Source organism: Stylophora pistillata, chromosome 12, assembly GCF_964205215.1.
Source record: "Stylophora pistillata chromosome 12, jaStyPist1.2, whole genome shotgun sequence".
Classification (NCBI taxonomy): domain Eukaryota; kingdom Metazoa; phylum Cnidaria; class Anthozoa; order Scleractinia; family Pocilloporidae; genus Stylophora; species Stylophora pistillata.
In genome coordinates, this window is record NC_142530.1 from 25,695,776 (window position 1) to 25,723,273 (window position 27,498).

Sequence of the window (27,498 nt, forward strand, 5' to 3'; positions counted from 1 at the left end):
CAGACAGCAAAAAGCGGATAAGTCATGAATAGTAATATCAGTGTTTCCTCTGCTGGCGTAAGTAAGAACAAAAAATCAATTATAAAAAGGGAACATATAGAGATATTGTCGTCGTAGTAAAATCTATTAGTCGAATTTTTTTTTCTTTCTGATGAATGGTGCATTTGGTTATCGCAAAAATTCACATTTATTATCTTCTTAGAACTAATTTGTCTTTTTCAAGATCACCCTTATCATCCCACTGTTTGCAAATGCAATATCCACCGAGTTTTGTCTGTATTAGGTTACCCCGAAAATTAACGAATCAAAAAGAGTTTGTTTGAGGCAGCTGTCGACAATCCATTGTTGAAAGCGATTGGAAACGAGGGTGTTTGTCAGCCGGACTATAATTAACCCAGTCCAAGTCAACGTTTCACCGAATCGTTGGCACTTTGCTCTTTTCCTTTACCGATATCTCCGGAAATTAGTGACACGTTGGGCTTTGCTGACTGACAATCCGATTCGCGGTGTTTTGTGTTCGTGCGCGTGATCGAACTAACGAATTTGTTATGTTAACCGAAATGTGAAATTTTTTCAATTTGTTTGTTTTCTGCCTCACAACTTCTTCCCTACGGTTTTTCGCTGAAGTGAAATGACAGTCGAAATGTGGACTTCAAGCCAGCAGAGTTAGATTCAACATGGGTGTAAGGAAAATGTGCATTGTTATTTTTCCGCGAATCTCCATCTTTGTTGTGTTGGTTTGCGGAGTTTTGGTCAATAATGCATCTTCTGTGAATGTCGGTGAGTTACGAAACTGTCTGGTTTTTCTAATATTCAGTAATTTACATTAAATTGGCAACGGTTCACTGTTTCTATAGGTTCAAAGTTTGCAACGCATCTCTCAATCTGCCGTGTTCTACAGGAAAAGCCGAACCTTTTTCAAACTAAAATCGTTACATGCGTTCGTTAAATAAGTTGCGTGAGAAAAAAATACTGAGTGTTCAATGTTTACAACAGGACTAATGTCCTTTTAGGATTAAAACGACAATACGTTTGAAGCTTGCGTAAGGCAAAATGGGGATCCTTCATCTTTTTGTGATAAAAATTTCAATTACAGTCGCTTTGGGAATCACAAAGGAAATGGAATCTTCATCACAAAGCCTTGTTACGTACATAGTTTGAAAAAGTGATAAAGCTTTTACGACGATGATTTCTTGAAAGCGTAGACCTATTGAAAAATATCTCATCCCACTATCTTTATGTGGAATGATTACTTTTTCATCCTCTTGTCCTTTGTTTGGCAAAACCGATAGAGAGACCAGCGGGGCATTTCTAATCCTTTCCTCGGCATTTTCACTTCTTTTTTCTTTTTGAAAAATTTATACGTCAGCTGTAGACTACACTTTTGTTTATCATACTGTGTTTGTACATTTTCCCTGTGTTTATTCTAGTTCGCGCGTCTTCTGATTATTCTCTCCAATATCCCAATGTTCTCACAGTTGCAATTGTGAGCTCTTGTGTTTCAGCGCAGTCAGACGATAAAGGAAAGATCCTAGAACGACAAATTTTCAACTTGGCGTTGTAATTCACTCAGCTAGGAAAGCTCAAGTTATAAATTTCACATTTTACTTATCATATTTTAGGGTTAGCCTTTGAAGTTTTTCAAAACACTCTTGGAACCACTTTTGATTCGGGGCCTTCCGACCGACCTTTCGCATGAACTTATAATAGGCCTGAAAATAGGTTTGTGGCCTTCGGGAAATACATTTTTTCATACTAAGTTTCATATTTTGATGACAAGCAGTTTCTTATTCAGGTAAGATCATAAAGATCAGATAAAGCATTATCCCAAATGGATTTCCCCTTCGTTTATAAACCCTCTTTCCATCAAAAATCCATCTTAACAGATTCAATTAATCTGAAGAGTCCTCTCTTTTCAGGTTTTATATCACATTATTGATAGGTTCTTCAAATGTCTTTCTAGTCTAATTGCTTTCTTGTCTAAATCTCAACCTTCCTTACCATAGTTTAATATTGCTCAATTTTGGAATTTTTTTCTTTCTCTTCAAAAGAAAACCTCAAAATAGGGTGCTTTACAGAGTCTCCTGCAAATCGGAAGTTCCGAATATCTCCGGGAAACTATCGCCCCTGGAGTCTCACACCGTACGATTGCGTAAGACTTTGCGGCAACTTGAAATATCCTCTCTCCGCTCTACAAAATGGCGACTTGTGTTTTTGTGCCAATTCGTTCAATTCTTCGCGTCAGCAAAGCTCAAAATGTACCCTAAACTGTACCGGCGACATCAGCTACCATTGCGGAGGAACTTGGGAGAATTTAGTGTACAACTCGAGCTCTTTCATAGACAAACTAGTGATAAACTACTCCAGTTCTCTCACCGTTTTCAAGTGGATTAATTTAAGTGCGGTTTTCGTCAATAGAAGCTATCCCGATCTACGCGTTGCTTTCAATGTCGGAGACAGCAACGCGGAATCTCCAGGGGAGAACACAGAATTTAAATTCAGAGCTGTTTATTGGGGGAAAATTACCGTCAAAGCTCAAGCATTGAATACAAACTCGATGGGCCATGTTCAGCGCGATCTTTTCATTAAAGCCTTTCCAGGGAGAGCACAGTTGAATTGCCCTTCAGTTGTTAGTACAGAAGACACTTTCCACTGCACGGCGAAAATTTACGAAGGGACAACTTTGAAGGCAACATGGATGTTTCAAAATGAAATTGAAAGGAATATTTCGTTGCCAAGTAAGTTTCAAAATGTTTCTATGTTTGTTTTGGTTATAATGGGTTTTTCATTTAATTTTAAGCTTTGGTTGGTTCAGGACCGCACCAATTTGACAGTGTTTGTTTTGAAAAGATAAAACGCAACAAGATTTATTGCGCGGAGGTTATGAAAAATAGCATCTTCATTAACATGACTTTTCAAACAAAGCTGAGTAAATGGAACGCTTTTACGAGTGAGAAAATAAAGAATATGGTTTCTGTTTCACATTGTATTTTTATTTCAAGGGAACGAAACAACATATCTTTAAGTTTCCTAAGCAACCTGTCAGGCTGTAAGTTAAAGTTTTCCACGAAATTTGACTTACTTCTCAGCAGTAATCAAACATTGTTTTCGTTTCATTTAAAACGTACAGGTTATTTTTATAACCTAGATTGATATATGTTTTTGCAAAGAAACATCCGAGATATATATTTTAACCTTTTTTGTTTATTTTTCTTATTCATAAAGTTCTGACTGTATTTATTTTGAATGACACACCATCAAACAGAGTTGGTCCTGTTTTGAAAACTTGCGCCGGGTTTTCCACAAACTTCCCGTCTCGTGCTAAGAAACGAAAATAAAACGGGTCATTTTTCTGCGTTAACTCATGAGAGCGAACATTTCGAAGTAGTTCTCCGTTGTTTTTTTAGGGAGATTTCTCTTTACTTATATCTATATGAACGAAAACATTAAGCTTGTTCGCTGGGTTGCGAATGAGTTTTGTACCGAATTGATGTGCTGTAATCAAGGTTTCTCCTGCGGTAAGATTTGAATAGGCTGTTTATATATGGAAGAAATATTCCAACGTATCCATGCCTGATCGATGATAAAAATACATCTGCCGTTAACGACCCTAAAAAATAATAGTGCAAATTTTTGTCGTCTCCGCTAATGTAATGGACTTTTTGTTTAAAGTAAATATTCAGCAATTTCCTAAGCCGGACACACTTTTATTTGTCTAAATTTATATAATATCAAATGAAGTCCCCGCTTTACAGAACAAATATTTTCAAGATATCAAGTAAAAATGTTATAAGCGAAATAAAATGCTAGAGTCTGTCAATGTATTGAAAAAGAAATAGTAATATGGATAAATCTCCTCGTCCGGCAGGATTTTGTCTTAATGGCAATTATCGGAGAAGCTTCAAGCTCCCTTATCGAAAGCTGAAATTCTGCAATAATATCTCAAAAAAGACAAAAGTCGGAGACAAATTTTAGTCAAAATTGACAACCATCTCCGAACACTTGATACTTATTTAGATAATCATCGGTACTGTCTTTCGAATATATCTTTTATTGGCTCTGCTAAAGGAGGAACCCATCCAAGCTTTCGGCATCCTCAAGTGTATAATGAAAGGCTCCTCATTTTGAAAATGATCGAGAAATCTATATGAGATGTAAAGTTCTATGAGAGGAAATTAAACTTGTCTTGAGTATCGTCGATAAAGATTAAAAACAAATTTTGTTTCATTTTGTCTAATTTGGGACAAGTTGACATGATGACTGCTTGAAATGTTTCAGTTTAACCACAGGTAGCCCCAAGCTCGTAAAACGACATCTGTAGTCGTTGCGCAAGTGAAGAAATATAAGAATTTCTAAATAGAAAGCGTCTGGGATTCAAAACGATTGTTTGTTGCAGGTGTGACTTTTGGGTCGATTCACAGCCGTTTTGGAAGCTTTTACCTTGAACGATTTTTATTCACTCCGATTCATCAAAAATTTCACTCGTTCGCTGCGCTCACTCGTTCTTTTTTTTTTTTTTTTTTCTTTTTTTTCTTTTTTTTGTTTCGATACATCGCCACTTGTGAATAAAAATCGTTTGTGCGTACTTTTCGTGGAAAAATCTCCATTTCTTCTCCAACTGGACAAACTTCATGTTTACTCCACAGGTCCCCTTTATGTACGAGCTGGCCTGCCTATACCTCAGTGGGAATTACGAAATTTAACATCCTCTTATGATGCTGGAGTGTTTTTACTTCCCTCGTCCCAGTTCTCTTCCGAAGCGCGCCTTTTGGCTCTGGAAATATATGGTCAAAAAGCAGGACAAATAAAAGTGTTTGTAAGTGCTTTTTTTTTTGGTTCCTGATGAATGGACGTAGTAGCCGCCTTTGCAGGTTTCTTTCGCTTCTTTTTATCAAATTAAGATGAAAAAGGCTAGCACTGGTTAGTATTATTAGTATTAGTATTATTAGCGAAACAAACGGTTAAACCTTCAACTATTGCACGTAAAAATATATGTACTAAACTACTCCTCAAAATCACAATGCATTTGGCTTTAAATCATCCCATAGTTATGAAAATAGACTAAAATCTCCGCTGAAACGCGTCATCTTGATTGAATAGCCAGTCTCTCAAGGTATTTTGAGGGAAATTTTCCGCTCTAGGAAAACAAAATCTTATAAAAAATCCTTGGGTTGATTTATTCTCTATGAGAATAGGCTGATGATTTTTTTTAAACAAAGTCAGAACATTACTCTGTAGAACACTCGATTCGTGTACCCTTGAGCTCCAAAGCACCATATCTTAATTTCCGTGTCTTATAGGCAGGTCATGTTTGATAAAAGTTATAACATACAGGGCATTAGAACACGAAGATAAAGGTTAAAGTTCTGAATCTCTCAGCAGTGATTTTTTTTTTTTTTTTTTACAAAACCTTGCAGGCTATCGAGAATAGAACTGAGGAGTACAAGACAGAAAAAATAGCTGTCTTTTAATTCTACTAAGGGAGTAAGTTTCTAAAGAAACTTTGGTGCTGCGTCGGTGGGAGTAATAGGGTTATTTAGTTATATCAACTAAGTTGAAATGTAAATTGGCCACCGTAAAGATTTCAAAAGCTGACGTTAGAGCGAATGGGTTAACGCTCGAAACGTCAGCTTTTTAACTCGTTACGGTGTCCAATTTACGTTTCAAGTTAGTTGATATAACCAAATTACCTTTTAATTTTATTGTTTCGTTGTTGTTGTTGTTGTTGCTACCAGGTTGTGAGACCGGTATGTAGTTTACCAACATCCTTTTACTGTCGGGTTAATCAGTCGTGTGTGAGCCAGCCGTGTACCTCTCAGTCCACACACCACTGTGTATCTCCTGCTACTCTCTGCGTATCAAGTGCTTGCTGTGTTTCGCCCGGTGGAAACTGCTCCCAGTCCTCCAAATCAACGACACTGCGCGCAACTCACTTGAGAATCACCGCTGATCTAGGTGTTTTGACAGTCACAACAGGCTACAATCTGTTGGTTCTTTCTAAGAACCAGACTTTTGACGTTTCTCCCGGGGATATGATCGCTTGGGGACCTGCAACGGACGGAAAAGTTGCTCATAAGCCAGGGAAAAGCACGGTATACCATTTCTCGAGCGTCGATGCAAAAACCCTTCAAAGTGGATTGGATATTTATAAAAATAAGTCCGCTGAAAAACCTAACTTGGATTACATGATCAACATTATTGGATCCCAGGCCTCGATGTTCGAGCTAAACCACCAATTCAATCAATCTGGAGAACACTGGGCCCGAGTTACATATAAGGATGCCCTCGGAAATGCTTTAGAACCGATAACTCGACAGATTCTAGCTCAGGCTCCCCTCGTCAACATCGAAATTGTTTATCCATTAGGCTTTCCCTTTTATGGAGTTCAAATGAATCGCAATATGACGATGACAGTCAAAATCCCCACAGATTCCAATGTGACAGTTTCGTGGACGCTTCTTAACACAAGCACTTTGTTGAAACGCCAAGAATTGCAAAACACGGTACAGAGTTCTTTACGGATCTCGCTCAATCAATCCTTTTCCACCTTGGGGACGTACGCTATTCTCGTTGAGGCAGAAAACAAAATAAGCTCGGTCAACACGACTATTTTTGTAAACGTCCAAGACTCCATATCTTCACTAAATGCATCAATAATTTCGCCACCAGTCTATCTTGGGGCCCAGTCAAAGTTGATTTCCTTTGCCAGCGGAGCAAATGTTCGGTATGAGTGGAACTTCGGCGATGGTACGGTGACTCCCTACATTTCCAACACAACTGTTCATCACCGTTTTTCAAAAACTGGTACTTTAAATGTTTCTGTTGTTGCAACTGATCTTGCTTCCATACAGAAAACTTGGTTTGAAGTCCCAGTCCTTCAACCCTTAACAATTTTCGTACCTCAGCAAAGTTTTGTGGGATCGAAGTTCAACACTTCATGTTCACTGGTCGGTCCTTTTGAATCAGATCAATATTACTACTGGGATTTCGGAGATGGAGCAACAGAGGAAGGTGTCAATAAAACTCAAGTCTTCCACAATTATACCAGAGGGGGAAAGTACCTTGTCTCTGTAAAGTTAAAAAATGAGGTGCTTGTCAACGCAAGTTCAGAAATTCTTGTGATAGAACCAGTTTCAGGTCTTACCCTTGATAATTTTACTGGAGTTGAACTGTATGACAATCACACTTTCGTTGCCCGGACTACCAAAGGAAACAACTTAACTTACGAATGGTTTCTTCACAGTAACAATTCCATAATAATCATGATATGTACAAGCAACTCGATCGAGTTTCATTTTAACCAAACAGGTTTCTATACCATCAGTGTAAACGTTTCCAACGCTTTTTCATATGAATTCGCTTCGCTCTCGTTTTCTGTGCAACTGCGCATAGAGGGACTGGGTATCACCGCATTCCCGAATCCCGCGCCCTCTAACAATACAATAACTTTTAACATAACAAAAGGTTCGGGAACTAATGTCAAATATCGGCTAGACTTCGGAGACGGATTCGTCCTGCGGGAATTTCCCGAGAGCTACCTCTTTAATCGGACATTTCTTTCCGGCCAATGGCAAGTGATTTTTACTGGAGAGAATGCTGTTAATCATGTGATTGTGTTCTATAATGTGACCGTTCAGGATCCTGTTAAAAATATCACAGTAGGCGTACAGCCTAAGACTTTATTTCATGGTAAAGAGCTTGTGGCGTTTGGAGAAGAGACGCGTTTCTTTAGCAACGTAATTGAGGGCACGGATGTTGAATTCTGCTGGAATTTCGATGACGGAAGCAGCTCTTATACTCATAAAGGTTCTTTGCTTCCCAATGGAGGATCTAACCACACTGTTACACACACATTCCTTCAACAGGGTCCATTCAATGTAACAGTGAATGCGTCTAACGCCATAAGTGGATTGCGCACGTGGATTTTCCTACATATCCAACAGAGAATCGAAGGATTCACTTTAGCTGTGACCGACCGTGCAATTCCTGGTCAAAATATCACTTTGCGTTTTTCACAAACCAAAGGAGATAACGTTAGTTACATTATCGACTATGGCGACAATGGGACGAGTCAAATCGTCAAGACTGAGAAGGCGTTTAAAACTTATAACAGCGTGGGAGTGTATGATGTAACCGTTAAAGCGGCTAATCAAATTAGTTCTAACATAACTGTCAAGACAATCACAATACAACATAAGATTCAAGGTTTGGATTTCACTTCCACGATAAAACCAGTAGAAATTGGCTTGCCCACCGAGATATCCTGGAAAATCGCCGCAGGAAGTGATGTCAAGTTTGAAGTAGATTATTCAGATGGGAGCACTCTTCAAGTTCTGGATGCGAACGTTGAAGGAATGAACGTAACTATTCACCACAATTACACTTCTGCAGGAGAATTTACAGTCAAAATTACTGCGTACAACCTAGTGGGGCCAAATAATACTTTACAGGCCAAAGCAATGGTGGATGAGAGAATATTGGGTCTTCTCGCGCATGCTCAGAACAGTGCAGTAATTATGTTCGAAAAAGTTATAATTTTGACGTCGATTCTGAAGGGGAGTAGGGTAGACTATGAATTCAACTTTGGTGATGGTTCTGCGCCTGTTACTACAAAAAACAACTCAGTGGAGTACACGTATAGAAAGCCTGGAGAGTTTAACGTTTCAGTCACAGCTCACAATGGTCTCGGTATGGTTACTGCGTATCTAAATTCCACTGTTAAAGTAGGAAAACCAAGTGTTCCGTTAGAAATCCGCGGACTTAACGTTTCCTGCGAAGCAACTACCCCTGGAAAAGCAAGTGAAATACGGATCAGTTTCGAGTATGGATACTCGTTTTCTTGTGAAGTTGACTTTGGTGATAATTCTAAAAGGAGTTACTCGGACTCAAACCTTCCGTCCCTGCTCCTGCACAGCTATGTCAATGTCGGAAGTTTCGAAGTGATCGTGAAATGTCAAAATGAGTTAGGTGGCGACGTAGCTCAAACGACTGCCAATGTCGATGAAGTCATCACTGGGCTAAAATTCAAGAGTGGGAATGATCTAATTTATAAGGAATTTGGTCAGACGGTTAAAGTCGAATGGATTTGGACAGCGGGTACAAATATCAACCTCAACGTCACACTGCTCGGACATGTTCCAATTGAAAGTCATCAAACCGATTTGTCAGGGTTTATCCAGCTGGGAAACACATTGTGCCCGAGCCCGGGAAAATACGAAATCGATGTCACACTGTCAAATTCCGTGACATCTCCAAAAACGCTCAAAGCTGTCGTGACGTTCACAGAGAGAATAACAAATTTATCCTTGAGCTTTAATCCTGTTGCAAGAACTGGATATCCCGTGCCGTTTTTTGTTACCATTACTTCAGGGCTAGATGTGAAAGTTCTATGGGATTACGGAGATGGAAAGGACATGAGTCGGCAGAAAGGAGGCTTTGGAAGTCAAGAATTTATCTCAAGTCACGCATATATGAATCAAGGAATCTACACAGTCACAGTTTACCTGTCAAATTACAATTCTGGAGAAAATAAAACGGATATAATAAACATAACGGATCCTGTTAAAGGATTTTCCTTCCATCAAAACAACACCTTAATTTGGCCATCAAGGAAAGTGGACTTCCATTTCGTTCGTAACTCCTCTTCGCCAGACCTACTTGGCGCAAAATACAAAATCGATTTCGGAAACGGTGAGATCTCAGAAGAACAAACTATCGAGCCCAGACAAACACAGTTTACTCACAGCTTCTCCTACCACAAGCCGGGTTGTTACCAAGCTAAACTGATCATATGGAACTTTGTAAGTCGTGTCGAGTTAACGGCACCTGTTGAAATTCTGGAGCGCATCGCCAACGCTTCACTGAGAGCAATGCATTCTAAATACTCAGCTCATCCGGGAACTGCGGGCGGAGGCCCGACGGGAAATACCTTTCCATTTGAATACCCAGTGTCCTTCAGTATCACTCAGGATACGGGAACTTGCTTAAATTACGATTGGAACTATGGGGTTTATGGTGAGTTACGAGCAGTTACAACGCCAGAAACCACGCATGCTTATCCCTTACCCGGAACCTATAATGTTACGGCTAAAGTTTACAACAGCCTCGAGACTAGGTACTTACACAAAACAATTACTTTACATCATTCCATAAGAGGATTGTACTTAGCTGTCAGCGGGCCGGGAAAGCCTAGGAGCAACATCACTTTCGTGGTATTCTGTGCGAGCCTGGGAACAGATTCCAAATTCGTTTTCAACGCAGGCAATGGGAGTCAAAATGTGACTCTTGATCGCGCGGAATTCACCAACAACACCCAGTTAAAGGCGGAAAGGCTTATTCACTCAAAAATAACACTTCCATTTGATCCATCCCTCTATTACGCAAGAGTTATTAGCCATGTTTACTTAGACGAAGGAAAGTTTAATGCGCAAGTGTGGGCCTGGAACGAGGCCTCACATCAAAGAGCTGAAGCCTCGGCTCTAGTTACCTCCGAAAATGTCCCTATTCTTGTCGTTAAAGTAATTGGAGGAATAAAGAACCCAGTAAAGGATACTGCCCTGATATATGGGAGTCAGTTTACTCTGACCTCGCAAGTAACAATTCAAAGCGAAAAACTCCACGTTGTGGCTTTCAACTGGGTTGTTTACAAAGCAGACACATACCACCCTAATGTGTCATCGCCTCATCTACAGCTCCCCCCTGAGTCAGGAAGAGAAGTGGGGTAAGTAGTAATCCTCGGTCGTGAGTTTGTTGACTTCAATAAACACTAAAAATGAGGGCAGTGTGTTTCAGTTTTTCTTTTTTTATTTTCCTTATTTATCTTAATAAAACATACTGCGCGAGCTTAAAGGAGCACTCCTATAAAACCTCCCTGTAATTTGGAAACCCGAAAAATCCAAATATATTTACATAAAAACTTGAAATGTTCACTAGTTAATCGTCTCTGCATTTTTTTTTTCCGAATTGTCACACGGGAAGATCGTCAAATTCGCGATTTTCTTTTGACCCGCTTTTAGTTTACGTAATCAATTGCCAGACTCAAAAAGACTAGGGCGAGTTTTGAGCGTGACGTAGATGACTCATTTGACGCGCAAGAGAGTGGTCTTCCATATTCAAAACAGTATTTTGATCGTATATATTTCTTTTATAACACTAAGACCAAGTCTATTTCACTAAATTTCACGAGGTTTCCCTATAAAAATGACGCCAACAGTGTTTTGAGTTATCTACGTCACAATGGGAGTGACCCCTGACCGAAGATAAGTTGGCCGTGAGTTCGAAAATTAATGGCGGGACGGTTTTCAAATCGTAATTTCTCGCCCTGGAATTGACTTTCAACTAAAATTATTATTGAAAAGGTTTTATTGATCGCTAAAAATTCATATTATAATGAAATAACTGCATTTTTCGGGTTTTCAAATTATAGGGAAGTTTCATAAGAGTGCTCCTTTAAATCTGCCTTGTTTCAGCATTACGAGGTCTATTGAATTACATATCGCGTTTGACATATTTGACCCTAATCGAGTGAAATATATTTTGCAGGCTGTCTATAGATATCTTAACAAATCAATCTTCGCTGGTTATTCCCGCTTTTGGTCTGCATCCAGGCGAGTACATCTTTCAACTCAAGGTGACAATAATTAACCCGGGCATCGATAACACTGACTACACCTTCCTCAAAATCGCTGGCGCTGATATTGAGGCTAGCATTGCCGGTGGTCATTTGAGATCACATGATTGGGAACGAAGACTCCTATTGGATGCATCCGAGTCACAAGACCCATTATTTTCAGGGGACGAAGACCTATCCTTTATTTGGTTTTGCGAAATTGCCAAAATCAGCCCTGATATAAAAAAATCTGGACTTGGTTGTTTTGGCAATGGAGAAGGCCAAGTTGAATACACAGAGAAAATATTTCCAGTAGAAGCAAAGCAGCTTTTTGAATCAACTTCTTACCAGTTCACAGTAAATGTAAGTTCTATCAAGACCGGTCGCTGGTCAACAGCACACCAGACGGTAAAGGTATTAATAGGAAATCCTCCTGACATAAAAATGCGGTAAGAGAGATGTTTGTAATTTCCAATCTGTTTTAATTTTTTTCCATCGCTGGCCAAGAAAATATAATCTATCACGTCTCAAGTTTCCCATTCCATTTCTTTCTGTTGGTTACAGTTGTGTTTCCAACTGTGGGAAATACTTAGATCCTTCCAGAAGACTTCATCTCAGTACAGAGTGTCTGGATTGTGTCAGTAATCAACCTCTAAATTACACCTGGTCTGTGATGAACAGAGATACATCCGCATCCATCGCCGTCTGGCCACAGCGAGCTCTCACGCCCCTGAACTCTCCAGATGCTCTTATTCTTGCAGGAACATTTAATAATAGCGCTTCATACAGTATAAAAGTTACCGTTAATCGGCCAAACTCAGGTGACTGAATTAATTATACTAATTATTTATCAACTGATCATCTTAGATGAGCACTGATTAATCATCGATTACTGTTAACTAGCGGGTGCTAAGAGCAATCAAAGTCATTCCGAAGCCAGTATACAACGTGCTTTCTTCTTGAAAATATTAGAACAGACACTCATTCAGGCCGTCAATGTTATACAATAACGAACTGTGAAAGTTTTAGGAACGTTTTACAATTTGTACAATAATATCTTGGGATTTAAATCTATGGTGTGTTTTATTTTGAAGCTTTTACTTGGCGGGGTGGGGGGGGCAAGGACGTGACCTGTAACAGGGAGGTTGAGAAGGGTTGCGTAATAGAGTGTCTGCAAAAGAGGCGTAGCTGGGATTTCTCACAGTGATCACAGTTATGAAATTTCGTGCACCATAAATGAGATAGCTGATACTGCTGCTCCTTGTTAACCAGTGGACTCATAATTGGCGGTGGGAAAGACTGGTACTGATCCAAAACACAATTTTGACGGTAGATCGTATTTTGTAATTGTTTGGGTTGGGGTAGACTTGAAAAATATTACTTTTTGTGATATTCACTTCCTTTACACTTTTTTTGTCTGTTTGATTGTTTTTTGTTTTTTTGATTTTTTGTTTTTTGTTTTTTTCTCAGCAGTTCTTACAGGATTCAAGTGTATTTTATTCCTACTCCCAGCACCTCCCTTAATAAACTCCTTTAGTGATCCAGCAGTCGACTTAACAAAAGAGAGAACCTGAATTGAAGCTCCTTGTATCTTCTGAATTTCATGCATTTTTCTTCCTGTTTTCTTTCTACTAGCAAGTCAAGGAATCGCGGAATATATTATAGATACCAACACCCCACCACAAGGAGGAACATGTCACGTCACACCCTTGGCAGGAAAGGAACTGGATACGAGATTTAATTTCTCGTGCAGCGGCTGGCAGGATGAGCATCAACCCCTGACTTATGAGATGTTTTTTTCCCACCCAGCTGACGCCAAGGTACCAGGTTCCTCTCAGAATGGTGAACTGTTCTTCTTTGGTCCTTCATTAGTGCGCCAAGAAAAGCTACTTCCGGTTGGCAAAGATCAAGATGACTATGTCGTTAATGTTGTGGTGTTGATAAAAGACGCCTACGGAGAATTTTCGAAAAAAGCGCTGTCAGTCAAGGTATTACTTTCTTTTTTGGGAGAAAAACAATGGGATTAATATCAATCCCAGAAATTGTTGAATACTCGCGGAAACACATTCTCCATAGATCGTCCATGTTGGAAGGAAGACGCAGTCGGACGTAAGACAAACTGCTTTTGTAAAATTTTGACCAGTTGGAGGCATTTCATTATTCAAAGAGAAGAGATTCTGTTTTATACGAAGTAGTAGTAATTTACTTTGATTTTCAGTTGATATTATAAAACACGCCGATCCAATTAGACTCAAAGACACTTTACATTTAGATCATAGATTAATGTCTAGTTGGAAATCATAAAAAAAAAAATGAGAGTTTCTGTGGTAACAGAGAACTTGACTGCCGTAAAATCCGAAGTATTCAAAGTCGTTCAAAATCAATACACCTAACCAGTTTCCATATAATGGACCGTGAGCGAGCAACTCACGATTGGTATTAGTTTTGCATTTTATAGGTTAAGAGTGTTCCGTGAGTGCTTAGACTTACAACAGAGAACAGTGAAACAAAACTACTTATCCCGAATCACTTTTGAAACAATGAGAAGTTACGCTATACAATCATACGACTCTATTGACACGAGGAATTTCCTAATATATCAATGGAGAGATTTAACACCGCGTTTACGTAAAACGTGAATGGCAAGAGTGACCATGTAACCCGCCATTTTGCACGTTTTAAGGTTGCTCTTTACCGTTTTTTAAATGAAATTTTCTCTCACTGAGTAGAAGTTGATCTCCAGAAAAAAGGCACCAAAACTATTACTTGTAAGTCAAATTCACCATGACGTGAGCCTAAGCTAAGTTATATTTAATCACTTTCACCAGAGTATGGTGAGGGTCGCATAACAGAGCGAGGCTCCAAATTAAGTGCGCCCAATATCCCACCCATCCCACCCCAGGGGAGGACATCCATCACACAGTAATCTCGTGTGTGGGAAATTAACGTCTCCTACCCCAACCCTACAGGAGACGGGACCTCCATTTATTCGTCCCTATCCGAGAAGACTAGAATATCTAACCATTTCTTGATGTTATAGAAAGGTAGCAAATTCTTCTCAATTATTTTAAGACACTGAGTGTTGGTCCAGCCGGGGCTCGAACCCTCGACCTCCCGCACAACAGTCCAGCGCTCTATCCATTGGGCTAACCGGGAGGCGGCAAGGTTCACGCTATTTTACGCAAAACGTGAGACTAGAAAGCTGGCCTTTGTCGTTTCATGCTATGCGGTGCTAAATCTCTCTAATAAGATGGAAAATTTGAATAGTTTTTCTTTGCTCGTTTATAACTTTTCAGGTTAAACCAAGAAATGTGACCCAAAAGGAAATCATGGATAAAACACTTGGAGAAGGTAATCAGCTGGAAAAGGAAATTGCTCGCGGAGCAGTGCAAGAAGTTGTACAAACCATACACGTTATCAGTGACATACTCAACAGTCAGAATAGTGGCCATGAGTTTGATGTGGACAAAAAGAAACAGGTATTTATGAAATAATCAGCAAATCACAGTAATATTTCTATGAAGGGTTAACATAGGATTGTTCTGTCTAAAAAGGTTACTAATCAAAAAACACAACCTCGAAACATTTCGGGAACTAGAGTTAAAATTACGCCCGTTTTCAGTCCACATAAGTGTTTCATGAAAAAGAATTATACTACAAGCACCCTGCGAAATACTACTCCGAGCAATAGGGAACTTCTTAACGATGTGCTTACGTTAAACGCGAAGGAGAAGAGGGGAAGGAAAGGCAGTGCACGTTTATGACGTGAACGATAATTATTTCTATCACTTACCGTGGCTAATTGCGCTCTCAGTAAGAAAATTAAGAGGCACTATGAAAGAAATCCAAATCTCTAGCCGAAAAACGCAGCCATGAGGGCAAAACACAATTCCAATTTACTTGAACTAAATGGTTCAAATTTTAACCACGCACTCAAGAGAAATAGAAAATTTTATCTAGATTAGATCAACACGATCAAAGGAATAGTGTTTTATTTTCTTACGAAAAATCTGATGTACACATGACTGTCATCGAACTACTTGTTGACCTGATTGTCATTTCTTCTCAATAGGTTCGGTCCGCGATGATCAAGTATCTCTCTAAGTTTCGTCCTCAAACCCTAAATGATGTGTTACTCGTGTCGAAGTGTTTGAATTCCGCAACGGCTGTTCCTCCCGAAACCGAAGTGGAGGCGCAGGTAAGAAAATACATTGGTAAAACTGATAGATCGGGATAAAAAAGCGCTGAGCTTCTTTGATCGAGTCTGCTTCACTTCTTGCTGCCTAGAGTCTCTTCAAATACAACATCCTGAATGGCTAGGAAATCGGCTTCATACTTACATGTGGTAAAAAAAAGGATTGCGCACAAGGGTGGTCTTGCCTGAACTGCGCATGTGCATGTTGTGATAAGACCGTTACGCCGTTTTTACTGGAGGTGCTGTAGTGTTACTATGCTTAAACGTGACAAGTTGAAAGGTTCGAGTGATTAACATAATTGAACGACCACAAGGCGGGAGTCCGATTTGCTAATCACGAGTATGATTACAGACAGAATTATACTTTTCAAACGAAAGATATTAGTTTTTTTGCTAATGGCATCAAATGAACCTGTTAAATTCTTGTGGAAACTTGCTACTTATCTCGATGCGAGTTATCCAAAGAATTGAAACAAAATTTACAATTTTCAATTTACGAAACGAATTAACAACAGAATTCGAAAGCACCTCAGCAATTATTCTAAAACAGTTTATTCTCCTCAGGCTCAGTAAAGATTGCTGAATAATCCCCTCGACTTCTTTTCGGGGATTATTCAACAATATTCACTTCGCCTTCGTCGAGAGATTGTGAAATAATGTAATTATTTTGTTTAGGTTCAAGCAACGGAGCAATATACTAAAATGGTGGCCATGCTGACAAAAGAGTCCCAAGGAGGGGAGGACGGGGGTATCATCGAACATATCTCTGGTGAAGTACTCCATGGATTGTCGAATGCATTTCTGGCTTCTACAAAGAGTAGTGCTGAAAGTTTAAATGACACGACCAAGAACGTCGCAGAGGTAAAAGTTCCTCATGCGTTTCTTTCATTTATATGCGACAACCTCTAAGGGTTTCCTTAGAATGACACCATGTCAAACTAGGTACAATATCAAAATATATGTAACATTAAAACAAATCACGTGATCGCCTCCTTGATCCTGACGTTGGTCACGGGCACAATCGTTTCTGAGGTTGGTCACATGCACAGTCCTCATTAACACCTTTTTGTACTGATTTACCCGTGGTTTGATCGGCAGTCAGGATTTTTTTTTATGCCTCTTGCTCGCTTGCCAATAACCTAGTGCTGTACACTGTGCATTGCTAGGGGTAAGTTCGGTTTGCTGGGAGAATTAATCAAACGGACCACCTTTATTTGCCGTAATTTGGCCACTCAGTTGAGTGGCCGTTTACTACTACAAAAAAAAAAAGAAGGAAAAAACAGGCACACAAGTCTAGGTGAAGCCTTCCAAGTGATGTTTGGATCGCTATTCCTGCAATCTAAATACTAACGAAAGACTAATCTTAGACGTGTACACGTGGTGTTCGGCCGCCGCCATGTGATTAGCCTGTATGATTTGTTATAGCGATCGACTGCGCTAAATTCAAGTAAACACAGCCTACTTAACTGAACGATGAAACGGACAAATCTCTTGAAGTCCTTCTGAAAGGAGATAAGGAGGATTCCTTCTAAAAGCCCTAATAATAATAATAATAATAATAATAATAACGAATTTTTATACAGGATTGAAAACCCATCAGTGTGTAACACTGTTGTCCTTGGGGTCCTGTCAAAATAATAAATAAATAAATAAATAAAATAAAACTTAACAAGATGTAATCATTTATCTTAAGGTCTAGAAAAGCATACAATAAAATAAAATGCTCTGAAAAAGGATACCTATAACCACGTTTAGATCGAATTTTTAACTAAAATAATCTCGCAATTTGTTCTTAAATTTCAGTCTCGAATCTAACGACCTTAGTTCAGCAGGCAGGTTGTTGAAAGTCTTTGCTCCTTGGTAATAGAAGCTCTTTTTACCAAATTCTAAACGTACTTTGGGTAATTTCACTGATATACCGTTATTCCTAGTGGCCTTAGAATGAACCAGTCTTTCGAAGTAGTTCTTAAAGGGTGTGCAAACATTATTCAGGAGACAGTCGAAAACAAACAAACAGCTTTTACGCTTGATCAAATTGTTCACGGATGGGGGATTAAAAGAACTATTGCCAATAACTTTAAAGCCTCGTCCTTCAATGTTCTTTATCATTTCCTTTGGGTAATCCGGAAAGCTAAGACCAAGTGTTCCGCAATAGGTAAAAATAGGTGCGATCATAGTGTTATAGATCGATTCTGCACACTTTTGGTCGATCAAAGGACGAATTGATCGCAAGAGATTAATTCTGGTTGCAGCTTTTTTATAGATTCGGTCAAAATGTGATGCAAGGTTTAGTGATGAGTCAAGGTGAACACCTAAGTACTTATAGGTAGAGGTGTTATTGATGAGTGTCCCATTAACAGAAAGCTTAAGTTCCTTGTCTTGAAGGTTGATTCTTTTAGCTGTTCCAAATAACATAGACTCCGTCTTGTCCTTTTTTAGGTTAATGATCAGTTCGTTGTCTTTAAACCACTCGCACAGGTTATTCATATCCTCGCTAAGGCTTCTCTGTATAGTATCAATATCTTTAGAAGAGGTATAGATGACTGAATCGTCGGCCTAAGTGATAATCTTCGAGTGTTGAAGCGGTTTATGTACATCGTTGAAAAAGATAATGAATAAGATAGGACCCAGGATACTTCCCTGAGGAACACCTGTGAGAATGGGTTGAGGTTCTGATAGCACGCCTTTATATTGGACAACTTGTGATCTGCAGAAAAGGTAATCAGTGAACCATGCGAGTTCTGTTCCACGAACTCCGTAAGATGAAAGCTTACTCAGGAGGCCAGAGTGACTGATGGTGTCAAACGCCTTTGATGGATCGATGAAAACACAGCCTGTCAGGTTACCCTTCTCACCTTCTCTTCTGATAACATCGGTTAGATGAGTAACGGCCAGTTCAGTAGAGCGCATGCGACGGAAGCCGTACTGAAAATGAGAAAGTAGACCATTCTGTTCAAAATGAGCCATCAGCTGCTTAAATACCACTTTCTCCAGGATCTTTGACATTGAAGGAAGTATTGAAATAGGCCTATAATTGTCGATTTCGGCCATTGAACCAGATTTTAAAAGTGGTACAATTTTAGCCGCTTTCCAGTCAGTAGGTATAGACCCTGTTGCGAGAGACAGGTTAATTATATGCGTGAGAGGCTTGGCTATTATATCAGCAGAGTCCTTTAACATTCCAGAAGGAAAGTTGTCAAGGCCAGAGGACTTATTTCTCTTAAGGCTCTTTAATGCATTAAAGACAACCTTATCCGAGACTGATCTAAACTCAAAGTTCTCTAGCGGCTGCTGAGTGTCTATTGTAAGGGGCCTTTTCCAGACAAAATTACAAAGAGGGAAGATCTTTCTTTTTAGAGATCCCGCAACATCAGTGAAGAATTTGCAGAACGAATTTGCAATAACCTCTTTGTCGGTTTCTACTGCTCCATTAACCATTCTACTGCTCCATTACCTGCACCGAAGCTTAACTAAAAGAGGCCCGATATCTCATGTTCGAATGCTTAAGTATCTGTCATTGTAAGTCCTGGATGTAACCCATCCGGGGTAATGATAAAACGCGGCGCAGGCTGCACAAATTAATTTATTCCCTTTAGTAATAAATGTCATTTATTTCAAGACATCGTTTTCTTTGTTGTAAGAAAGTTTTTCGACTAAAAGTTGAATCTAAAATCATCGTAAACGTGACGGCCGATTAGAACCGAGCATAATGCAAGAAGAAGCCATCGGGAATTGAAATTGAATAGACGAAACCAGCTTCGATAAAAAAAAATATTCAACTGGCCTAGTTTCATTCCTTTATTTTTTAATCTAATTGATCGAGGGTGTAGCAGAAGTTTTTAGATCAATCATAGAGCGTAATGAAGAATAATCAGCCAAACAGGGATTTGTTTTAGACACTCAATGCAACTTAAAACTGCCCCGTAGGAAATCAATTTAAATCCTGGTCCTAATTTTCGCTTTACAGTATAAGAAATGGAAATGTCTATCTTTATTCTAGGAAGTCAAATTCAAAGTCCTTCACCTTGTGGATGGCGTCTCAGACGCAGTGCTTCACCCCATGACACCAAGCCAGAAACCGCTGGTCATAAATACCACGGGCGTCGCTGTTGGGTTGTCTAAACGAAAACCTGATAACCTAGCCGGGATTACATTGAAAGGGGGAGGGGAGGAACAGTTCGTATTGCCGCGTGACGTCAGCCTGGTTGATGAAACAAATAATTCTTACGTCACAACTACTGTGAGTGTTTGATTTTACGGCTTTGTTTTTTTTCAGTTTTGTTTTGATTAATTAATTGTGTTTATCATATTCCCGATTAAGCTTCACGAATCAATTTTGAACTTACTTTTGTCTTCCTCAGGTAACTGGATTATCCAGCAATCCATTCCAAAGTTCTGATAATTTTACGTTGGTCAAATCCAATCCTTTGTCTTTGGTGCTCAAAGGGAGTGACGGGAAGGCTATCCCTGTTAAAGGTCTGACATCACCAATCGATATCTTGCTGCCTCAAAAGGACTCCGTCCAGGTATTTTCATCACATTAAATGGTAAAAGGCTGTTATCTGTTCGAACCTAAAACTTTTTTCGTAAGACAAAAGACGGATGTTGAGTTGAAGCACTGTTAGCTTGCGAGCAACCTCTCATTATCAACGCTCCAACAGGAGTGTTTCTTGGCGCGTGGGAAATTATGAAGCCTTCAGCAACGCGAACTGGTGAAAGATTTCCAAGGAATGTAGCACTGATTAGAGAGGTTTAACACCGCGTTTACTTGAAACGTGAACGCTATGAGAGACCACGTGACTTTGTTTTCCATGCCATTTTTTCACGTTTGCCGGTTGCACTTTGCCGTTTCTACGCGAAAGCGACATGTTCATTTGCCATATACGTAAAATTTTCTTCACTTTTTCTCTCAGAGAGTAGAAGTTAACTGCCGAAAAAGGGCACCAAAACTTTTCCTTCGAAGTCATACACCATGACGTGGGCTCACGCGAAGCTAAAACAGAAAGTTAACGCTATTTTGCGTGAAATGTAAAAGAGTAAGCTGACGCGTGCCATTTCACTTAAACGCGGTGCTAAATCTCTCTGTTTTCAATGTCAGACCTCCTGCAAACCACCCATCGACTCGTCTCAAATCCTCCCGTGGGCTGAGAAATACTCGTCCTAAGCGCTAATAATAAGACTCGCAGGCTAAAGCAATTCCCTAACTTTTCTCGCTACAGGTTTCGCTGAACATTTCACAAACTTCTTCTTCCGAAGGATCAATGACGTTTCACAAAGTTTCCGTTCCTAACAACGATAGCGTCATTATAGCTGAAGTTCTCCCACGAGACAAGAGGTCAAAACTTACTGTTTACATTCGCTACAACGAACACCCTTCACTAACGAATTATGACTTCAAAACAAGTCTGCCAGTCGAGGATTCCGCGTTGGGTAACTACACGATGTTTGTGTCACATGAGCAGATGAAAGGAGAGGGAAATTATCACTTTGGGGTGCTACCCATTGTGCATGACGGGGAAGCTGTTAAGACAGTAGTAAATTATACTTTTGACGTATTCTGTTCTGCTTGCTATTTTTGGGATAAGGAGCTCAAGGAATGGAGCGCTAAAGGATGTCAGGTGAGGGTTTTTCGGCTTAAAGTTCCCATGATCCACCTCGGTCATTTTAACGATTAGGTATCGCGTAACATGTTGTTAATGATAACGTCCGGACATATCCAGAGGCATAATAAGGAAGCAACGTGTTTTAGCAACATTGCTGGTGATTTAAACTCTGCTAAATCCGTTTTTAATCAGCCATGTTAAGGCACTCTAACCAAATTAGAATCTGTTGAGCTAGACAGTTTAAGAGGGACACTTTTGCGCCCAAAACTTTTATAGTTTCAACTTTGAATAAGACAATTTCAATAATATATTTGTTATTGAATGCGTAAATATTGAATGAATGATTCTCTCAGGTCAGCAACAAAACCAGCCGAGACCTAACATACTGCCAGTGCTCACACTTGACATGGTTCGGTGCAGATCTGTTTATTCCGCCAAACAAGCTGGACATAAAAGACTCCATCAAGAAACTCGCTGACATTCACAAGCATCCCGCACTGCTGGCGACCTTCTGCGCAATCATAGGACTGTATGTAGTGGGACTTGTGTGGGCGACAAGAAAAGACAGGCGAGATATCGACAAGGTTTGTCATTAGATAAATCTTATCGGAGTTTCGATAGCAACCGGAGATGCATTGGTTTTGCTTTCCCTCGCCTGGTGATTTTCCCAGAAAACTTGCGCCATCCCCTCAACTAATCATATGCAAACCTGTCGCTTATAATTTATTAATGTTTAGTATCAGTGGAACCAAAGTAGTTTGCCTCACAAATATTCTAGTTGTCACCTTCAATTACAAGTTATCAATATAGTGCTCTTCTAGTGTTCTATCACAAAAGCTACAATCTGATTGGCCGAGAAGCGAAGCTTCGAAGACAAATATGAAATTTTGAGGACAATCTCTCAGCCGGCCACAATCTGATTGGCTACGCGACTCGCGATCTATTTAGTAAATAAACTCCTTCGGGCGGCTGGTATGTCGGTTGATAATGTCCGCGGCTGAGAGATTGTTCGAAAAGTGAATATTTGGCCGAGAAGCGAAGCTTCGAGGGCAAATGTGAAATTTTGAGGACAATCTCTCAGCCAAGGACATTATCAGCCGACATGCCAGCAAGCCGTAACGGGGTTTATTTATTTTATAACCCTCCCATTAATTTTCACATCGCAATTAAACTGCGCGTAAACACAATAAAAACGCCAGTGGTGATCTGATGACGAGTGCGCGTGATTGACGCAAGCAAGCAAAAAAGAAAAAAAACCAGTTTGGTTTCCTTCCATGTAAATAGGAGAACAGAAAAGTTGAAACTCTTGTGTTGACTATGTTTCTTTTTCACGGAAAAAGGACAAATATCGACGCGGACGGGGATTATTGCGTGATAACTGTCCTGTGATTTTGCACCACGTGACGTTAAGTAACCAACAAAATCGCGCCAAAATTAATGAATGGGTTATAATTCGTGATAAACAGCGAGTAGAGTGACGATAGCCTGCCAATCGGTTGTCATGAACTTGTCTTCTTGATATGTTTTGAGTAACCAGTAGATTTATACTAAAAAAATTAAATCAGTCGCTCTTGAATTCTACGCTTGTTAGTTGATTTGGGGTTCGCCCTCATAATATATTACGCTATATAAATATCTCGAACTCATAATTAAAGTCATCCAATTAAAGAAGCAGCTTACGGCCACATAATTTGGCTACAGAATGCCCTTGGTCCCTAATTCACACCTGGCGTACTTCTAAATGTGCTTTTTTTTGTTTAGGTTGGTCTCGTTCCAGTCCTCGATAACGATCCAGCGGACAGATATCGCTATGAAGTCACAGTCTACACAGCACGCGGCAAGGACACAGGGACTACAGCAAATGTCTCCATCCTTGTCGCAGGCGAGGACGGACAGAGCGCGGTCCATATGCTAAAGAGCACATCCAGGTCGTGTTTATACCCAGGCGGAGTAGACTCCTTCCTTATCACCACGCCTGAATGCCTGGGAAGTCTGACATTTATCCGTATATGGCACGATAACACGGGAAAAAGTCCCTCTTGGCTGTTATCACAGGTTGTCATCCGGGACATTGACACGGAAGAAAAGTTCTTTTTCTTGTGTAATCAATGGTTGGCGTGTGATCAAGGTGATGGACAAGTAGACAGGCTATTTCCTGTGGCGGGAAAAGACGAATTGCGTGATTTTATGCACCTTTTCAAAGCAAAGACTAGCCGTGACTTTTCCGACGGACATTTGTGGTTTTCGATCGCTTTTCGACCGGTGCGGAGTCGTTTCACGTGCGTCCAGCGTGTCTCATGTTGCTTATCTTTATTAATGTGCTCGATGTTGGTAAACGTAATGTGGTATCGAACACCGATGAAAAAACAAAACAGCGTCATTATAGACTTGGGGTTCTTTGAATTCACTTGGCACGAGATACTTATCGGCATTCAGTCCAGTTTAATCGTCTTTCCAATAAACTTGTTGATAGTTCAGTTGTTCCGGAATAGAGGGGTCAGTCCTAAGACGAAGAAAAAATATGTTGAAAGAACTCGAACAGAATCCAGCCCTCCAACACAAAATCATCGTAAACAGACTGCAGTGTCGCTCAGTGACATTACGCCCACGGCTCCTCACAGGGGGTTGGAGAGTAAACGACAGGGGAATGTGCTGTTAAAGAACTTAACCAGCATTCGTTCACCCGTGACGGTTCGCCAGGACTCATGGGATGACGAATTATTTTGTACCCTGTTGGAGAGCCAGATAAGTTACTCAAAAAAGGAAATGCAAAGCAAGGAAGAGAAAACTAAGAAAGACAGCTTAAGGATTAAAAGTGATCATGTGGGGGAAGTACCAGACTATTTGTCTTCGGATATCTACTTCTACTTGTACAAAGACGAGCCAAGGAGTTGCCACAGAGGTGTGATATTATTTTACGCTAATTTATCCTTTCATTGACACTCAATTTTCTCTCCTCTCCCTTCCCGGTCATAACACCTTCCTCATATCTCTTCTCTAGAAAATATTGAAAAGAAAAAAGCATCTTTCTTAAAATCAGTGTTTTGCCAAAGACGTTTATCATAAAAGCTACAGAGAATTTTTTCTTTCTTTTCAAAGTTTGCCCTGGGTCCATTGGCAGTAACGAGTCCGTAAACACAACTACTGCGTTAGTTCCTCCAGAAAAACAGAAGAAAAAGAAAAAGATGAAAATGAAATGTCTGTTTCCATGGTGGTTTGTATACATTGGTTGGTTTTTGTGCCTTTCCACGGCAACTGTAGCAGGATTTTTCACGCTTTTGTACGGGCTAAACTTCGACAACAAACAGCAGGCGGAATGGCTTATTTCAATGTTTGTGTCGATGGCACAGGACGTGTTGGTCAGTCAACCAATCAAAGTGATTTTCATGGCAGTCTTATTTGCCTTACTCCTAAAGAAGCCACAAGACGAAGACGATGACGTCATCAACGTCGAGTTGGCGCGTGACGAGGAATGGCTCGAGCAAAATCTCCCGCATGTGCAAACGGGTGACGCAAAGGTCGCTGACACACAATGCCAGCGCCCACCAGATAAGGTATGTACCGTTGTAGAAACTCTGAACAGACAGGAAAACACTGTTTTGGTGCTTACATTTCTGTGGTTGTTTTGAGTAGTTACGTTTTTCGTATTATGTAATATGTCTGTTGTTGCCCTTGGAATCGTTTTGGGCGGTTTTTGTTCAATAATTCTGATACATCCTCGCAGATGAGACATTTCTTAGGCAACAACTGTTCTTAGTTTTCACCAATCCAGTTCCAGTTCCTTTACCTCGAATGTTCAACTCTGTGACTTTCCAGTCCTACTCCTGTACTCGAAAATTCAAATCCTTTATTCAACATTTGTAGTTAATAAATGGCTGGCGCCTGTGCTCTCATGGTAATTTTGAACACAAACGTTTTATACACAAAAGTTCCCGTGCACGTCTTGTCGCGATATCTGGCGCCTTTAGCGCGGAATAAGCTTTGGAAGCTGCCTCCCTTCATTGTTTTCATGATGTCTTTGCTTTCAGTACCTAAGTGTACGAACTCAAGTGTGCACTTATCCAGGGTTGAAGATGAGCTGTGAGGCATCTTGTAAAAAACTGTACATCAATAATTATGTTTAGCAAAATTTTATCTTAGTGGGCAGCATTTAACCTGAAAGAAGTGCGTATTGTTTACTCCAGCAAATACCTATCGGGTGATATTTCTAATTCCAGCTTTCATTTTTTTTTCTCCAGGTGTTGCTTAATGCTGCACGAGTGCGTTTGTTTAAAGAGAGAAAGATGCACTTGGTCATACGGGAAATCGTATTTTACTTCCTGTTTGTCTGGGTGGTACTTTTAATAGCCTACGCCCACAGAGACCCGTATTCTCACTTCATGACACAAAACATTGAAAATCTATTCGTTGGTAACTACGATTCTCTCGGTTATCGCGATGAAGACAAAATCGACGTCAAGAGAAGTACCACTTCACAGAACAGCGACATCAAACTTTATGGGGTTAGGATATGTTACATATAGAATTTTTTTGTTTTGAAAATACAGCGATTAACAGAATGACCTTTACGAGAATGCCAAACGGAAAACATTAACTCTGATTTTATCTTTCTTTCTTCTGATCTTTCAATCAAAACTGTAGAGAAAAAATATTCAAAACATTTCGTGTTCAGAACTTGCGCGAAAGTCTTCGTTTTGGTGCACAAATGGGAGAAAGAAAAAGGGAAGAAAATAATTCTCGCCTCTTAACGAGAACGCTCTGCTTACCCTCCCTAACATCTTATACCACGACAGATTGAAACCCGTACCTTGGTAGGAACTTTTACTTATATAGCCTGTGAGCAGGCCCGGGTCCATTTGTTAGTGCCTCGGAAAGAGCGTTTCTTCACCCGCGTGAAAGCATAAGGCGAGCTGGCGTGAGGTCTGCCAATGTGTCTTGCACCAATAATGAAGGCCTGCGAGGACACTGTCTTTTCCAGACCCCCGGCAAAACTCTCCCCGACTCGTCGCAAATCTTCCCATGGGCAGAGTAACGTGCATTCATAAGGTTTTTTAACAGGATAAAAACAGTTTACAACAATTCTCATTTTGTCTAACTACACTTTATAGGTCTCCAATGTGAACGACTTCTGGGAATGGGTCGAACAGACACTCGTCCCAGGTCTCTATAACAATGGCTGGTACAACGGCAAGTCTGGACGGGCAGGCTTTTTAAATGACAAGATGTCATTTGTGGTCGGCGTGGCCCGTATGAGGCAGCTGCGTGTCAAAAGTGGTAAGAAAACAAATGAATCAAACGTAGGCGTCTGCGTCATCCACAGGGAGCTGGTGAAGAGACGACAACCTGTTGAACCTAAACCTTACGGAGTTTTGTTTTGTGTATTTTCGACTTTTTATTTCTTTTGCTGAGAAAAATGTCTGTGGTCGAAGGTGACAGAAATCTCGGCTGGAAACCGCTGTTTTTTCAATTTTTGGTTTAAGCTGTAGAAAATTTACAAGGAAAGAAACGTAAACGAAGTTTTCGAGATATGCAAAGAGTTAGTAACTGATTCAGTAGTTGATTCGTCAATGGAATTTTGGACCGGGTCCGAACGCGACTACATGTATCTTATTAGACGTTTTGTTGTGTAGTATCGCTGAGTATTTTTACGGTTGTGCCGTATTTTGACGAGCCCGTAGGGCGAGTCAAAATACAAACAACCCGTAAAAATACTCAGCGATATTACACAACAAAACGTCCAGTAAGAGATTTATTATCCAAGACGCGAAATTGTCATTTCACTGCGGGCGAATTTCGCGGATATTTCTGGAGTACGAATATCGCGTGATATTTGTACTCGTCTCGAGCGTTATTTGTACTCACGAAGCACAATTGGATAATAATACGATCAACTATCACTTTATTATCGTGAAAAGATCTTTATTCGACTGAAGGCGATTTAAAAGAAAAATCACCAAAAACAATCGATGAACTGTAATTATTCCCTAGCTTTATTCATATAACTAGGAAACTATCTCCTTTTCTTTGAAAAGGGTTCTCAGTTTTTAGTGCGCGCGTTTAACTCCGTGCCTATAATTGGTTACTGATGCAAT

General features: G+C 40.0%; 1 protein-coding gene across 1 annotated transcript in view; it reads left to right on the forward strand.

Moving 5' to 3' along the window:
* The first annotated feature begins 432 nt into the window (after nt 1-432).
* The window catches only part of LOC148719415 (polycystin-1-like), a 29,416-nt gene continuing 2,350 nt past the window's right edge, over nt 433-27,498 (forward strand). The window contains exons 1-18 of the mRNA XM_088740834.1: nt 433-780; nt 2,052-2,738; nt 4,647-4,816; nt 5,736-10,720; nt 11,542-12,057; nt 12,173-12,429; nt 13,244-13,596; nt 14,905-15,087; nt 15,681-15,806; nt 16,479-16,664; nt 19,804-20,043; nt 20,165-20,329; nt 21,023-21,421; nt 21,760-21,990; nt 23,168-24,308; nt 24,506-24,960; nt 25,645-25,908; nt 26,515-26,680. Of these exons, the coding sequence (XP_088596960.1) occupies nt 678-780; nt 2,052-2,738; nt 4,647-4,816; nt 5,736-10,720; nt 11,542-12,057; nt 12,173-12,429; nt 13,244-13,596; nt 14,905-15,087; nt 15,681-15,806; nt 16,479-16,664; nt 19,804-20,043; nt 20,165-20,329; nt 21,023-21,421; nt 21,760-21,990; nt 23,168-24,308; nt 24,506-24,960; nt 25,645-25,908; nt 26,515-26,680 (10,627 nt within the window). The 5' untranslated portion in view covers nt 433-677. The remainder of the gene's footprint in view (nt 781-2,051; nt 2,739-4,646; nt 4,817-5,735; nt 10,721-11,541; nt 12,058-12,172; nt 12,430-13,243; nt 13,597-14,904; nt 15,088-15,680; nt 15,807-16,478; nt 16,665-19,803; nt 20,044-20,164; nt 20,330-21,022; nt 21,422-21,759; nt 21,991-23,167; nt 24,309-24,505; nt 24,961-25,644; nt 25,909-26,514; nt 26,681-27,498) is intronic.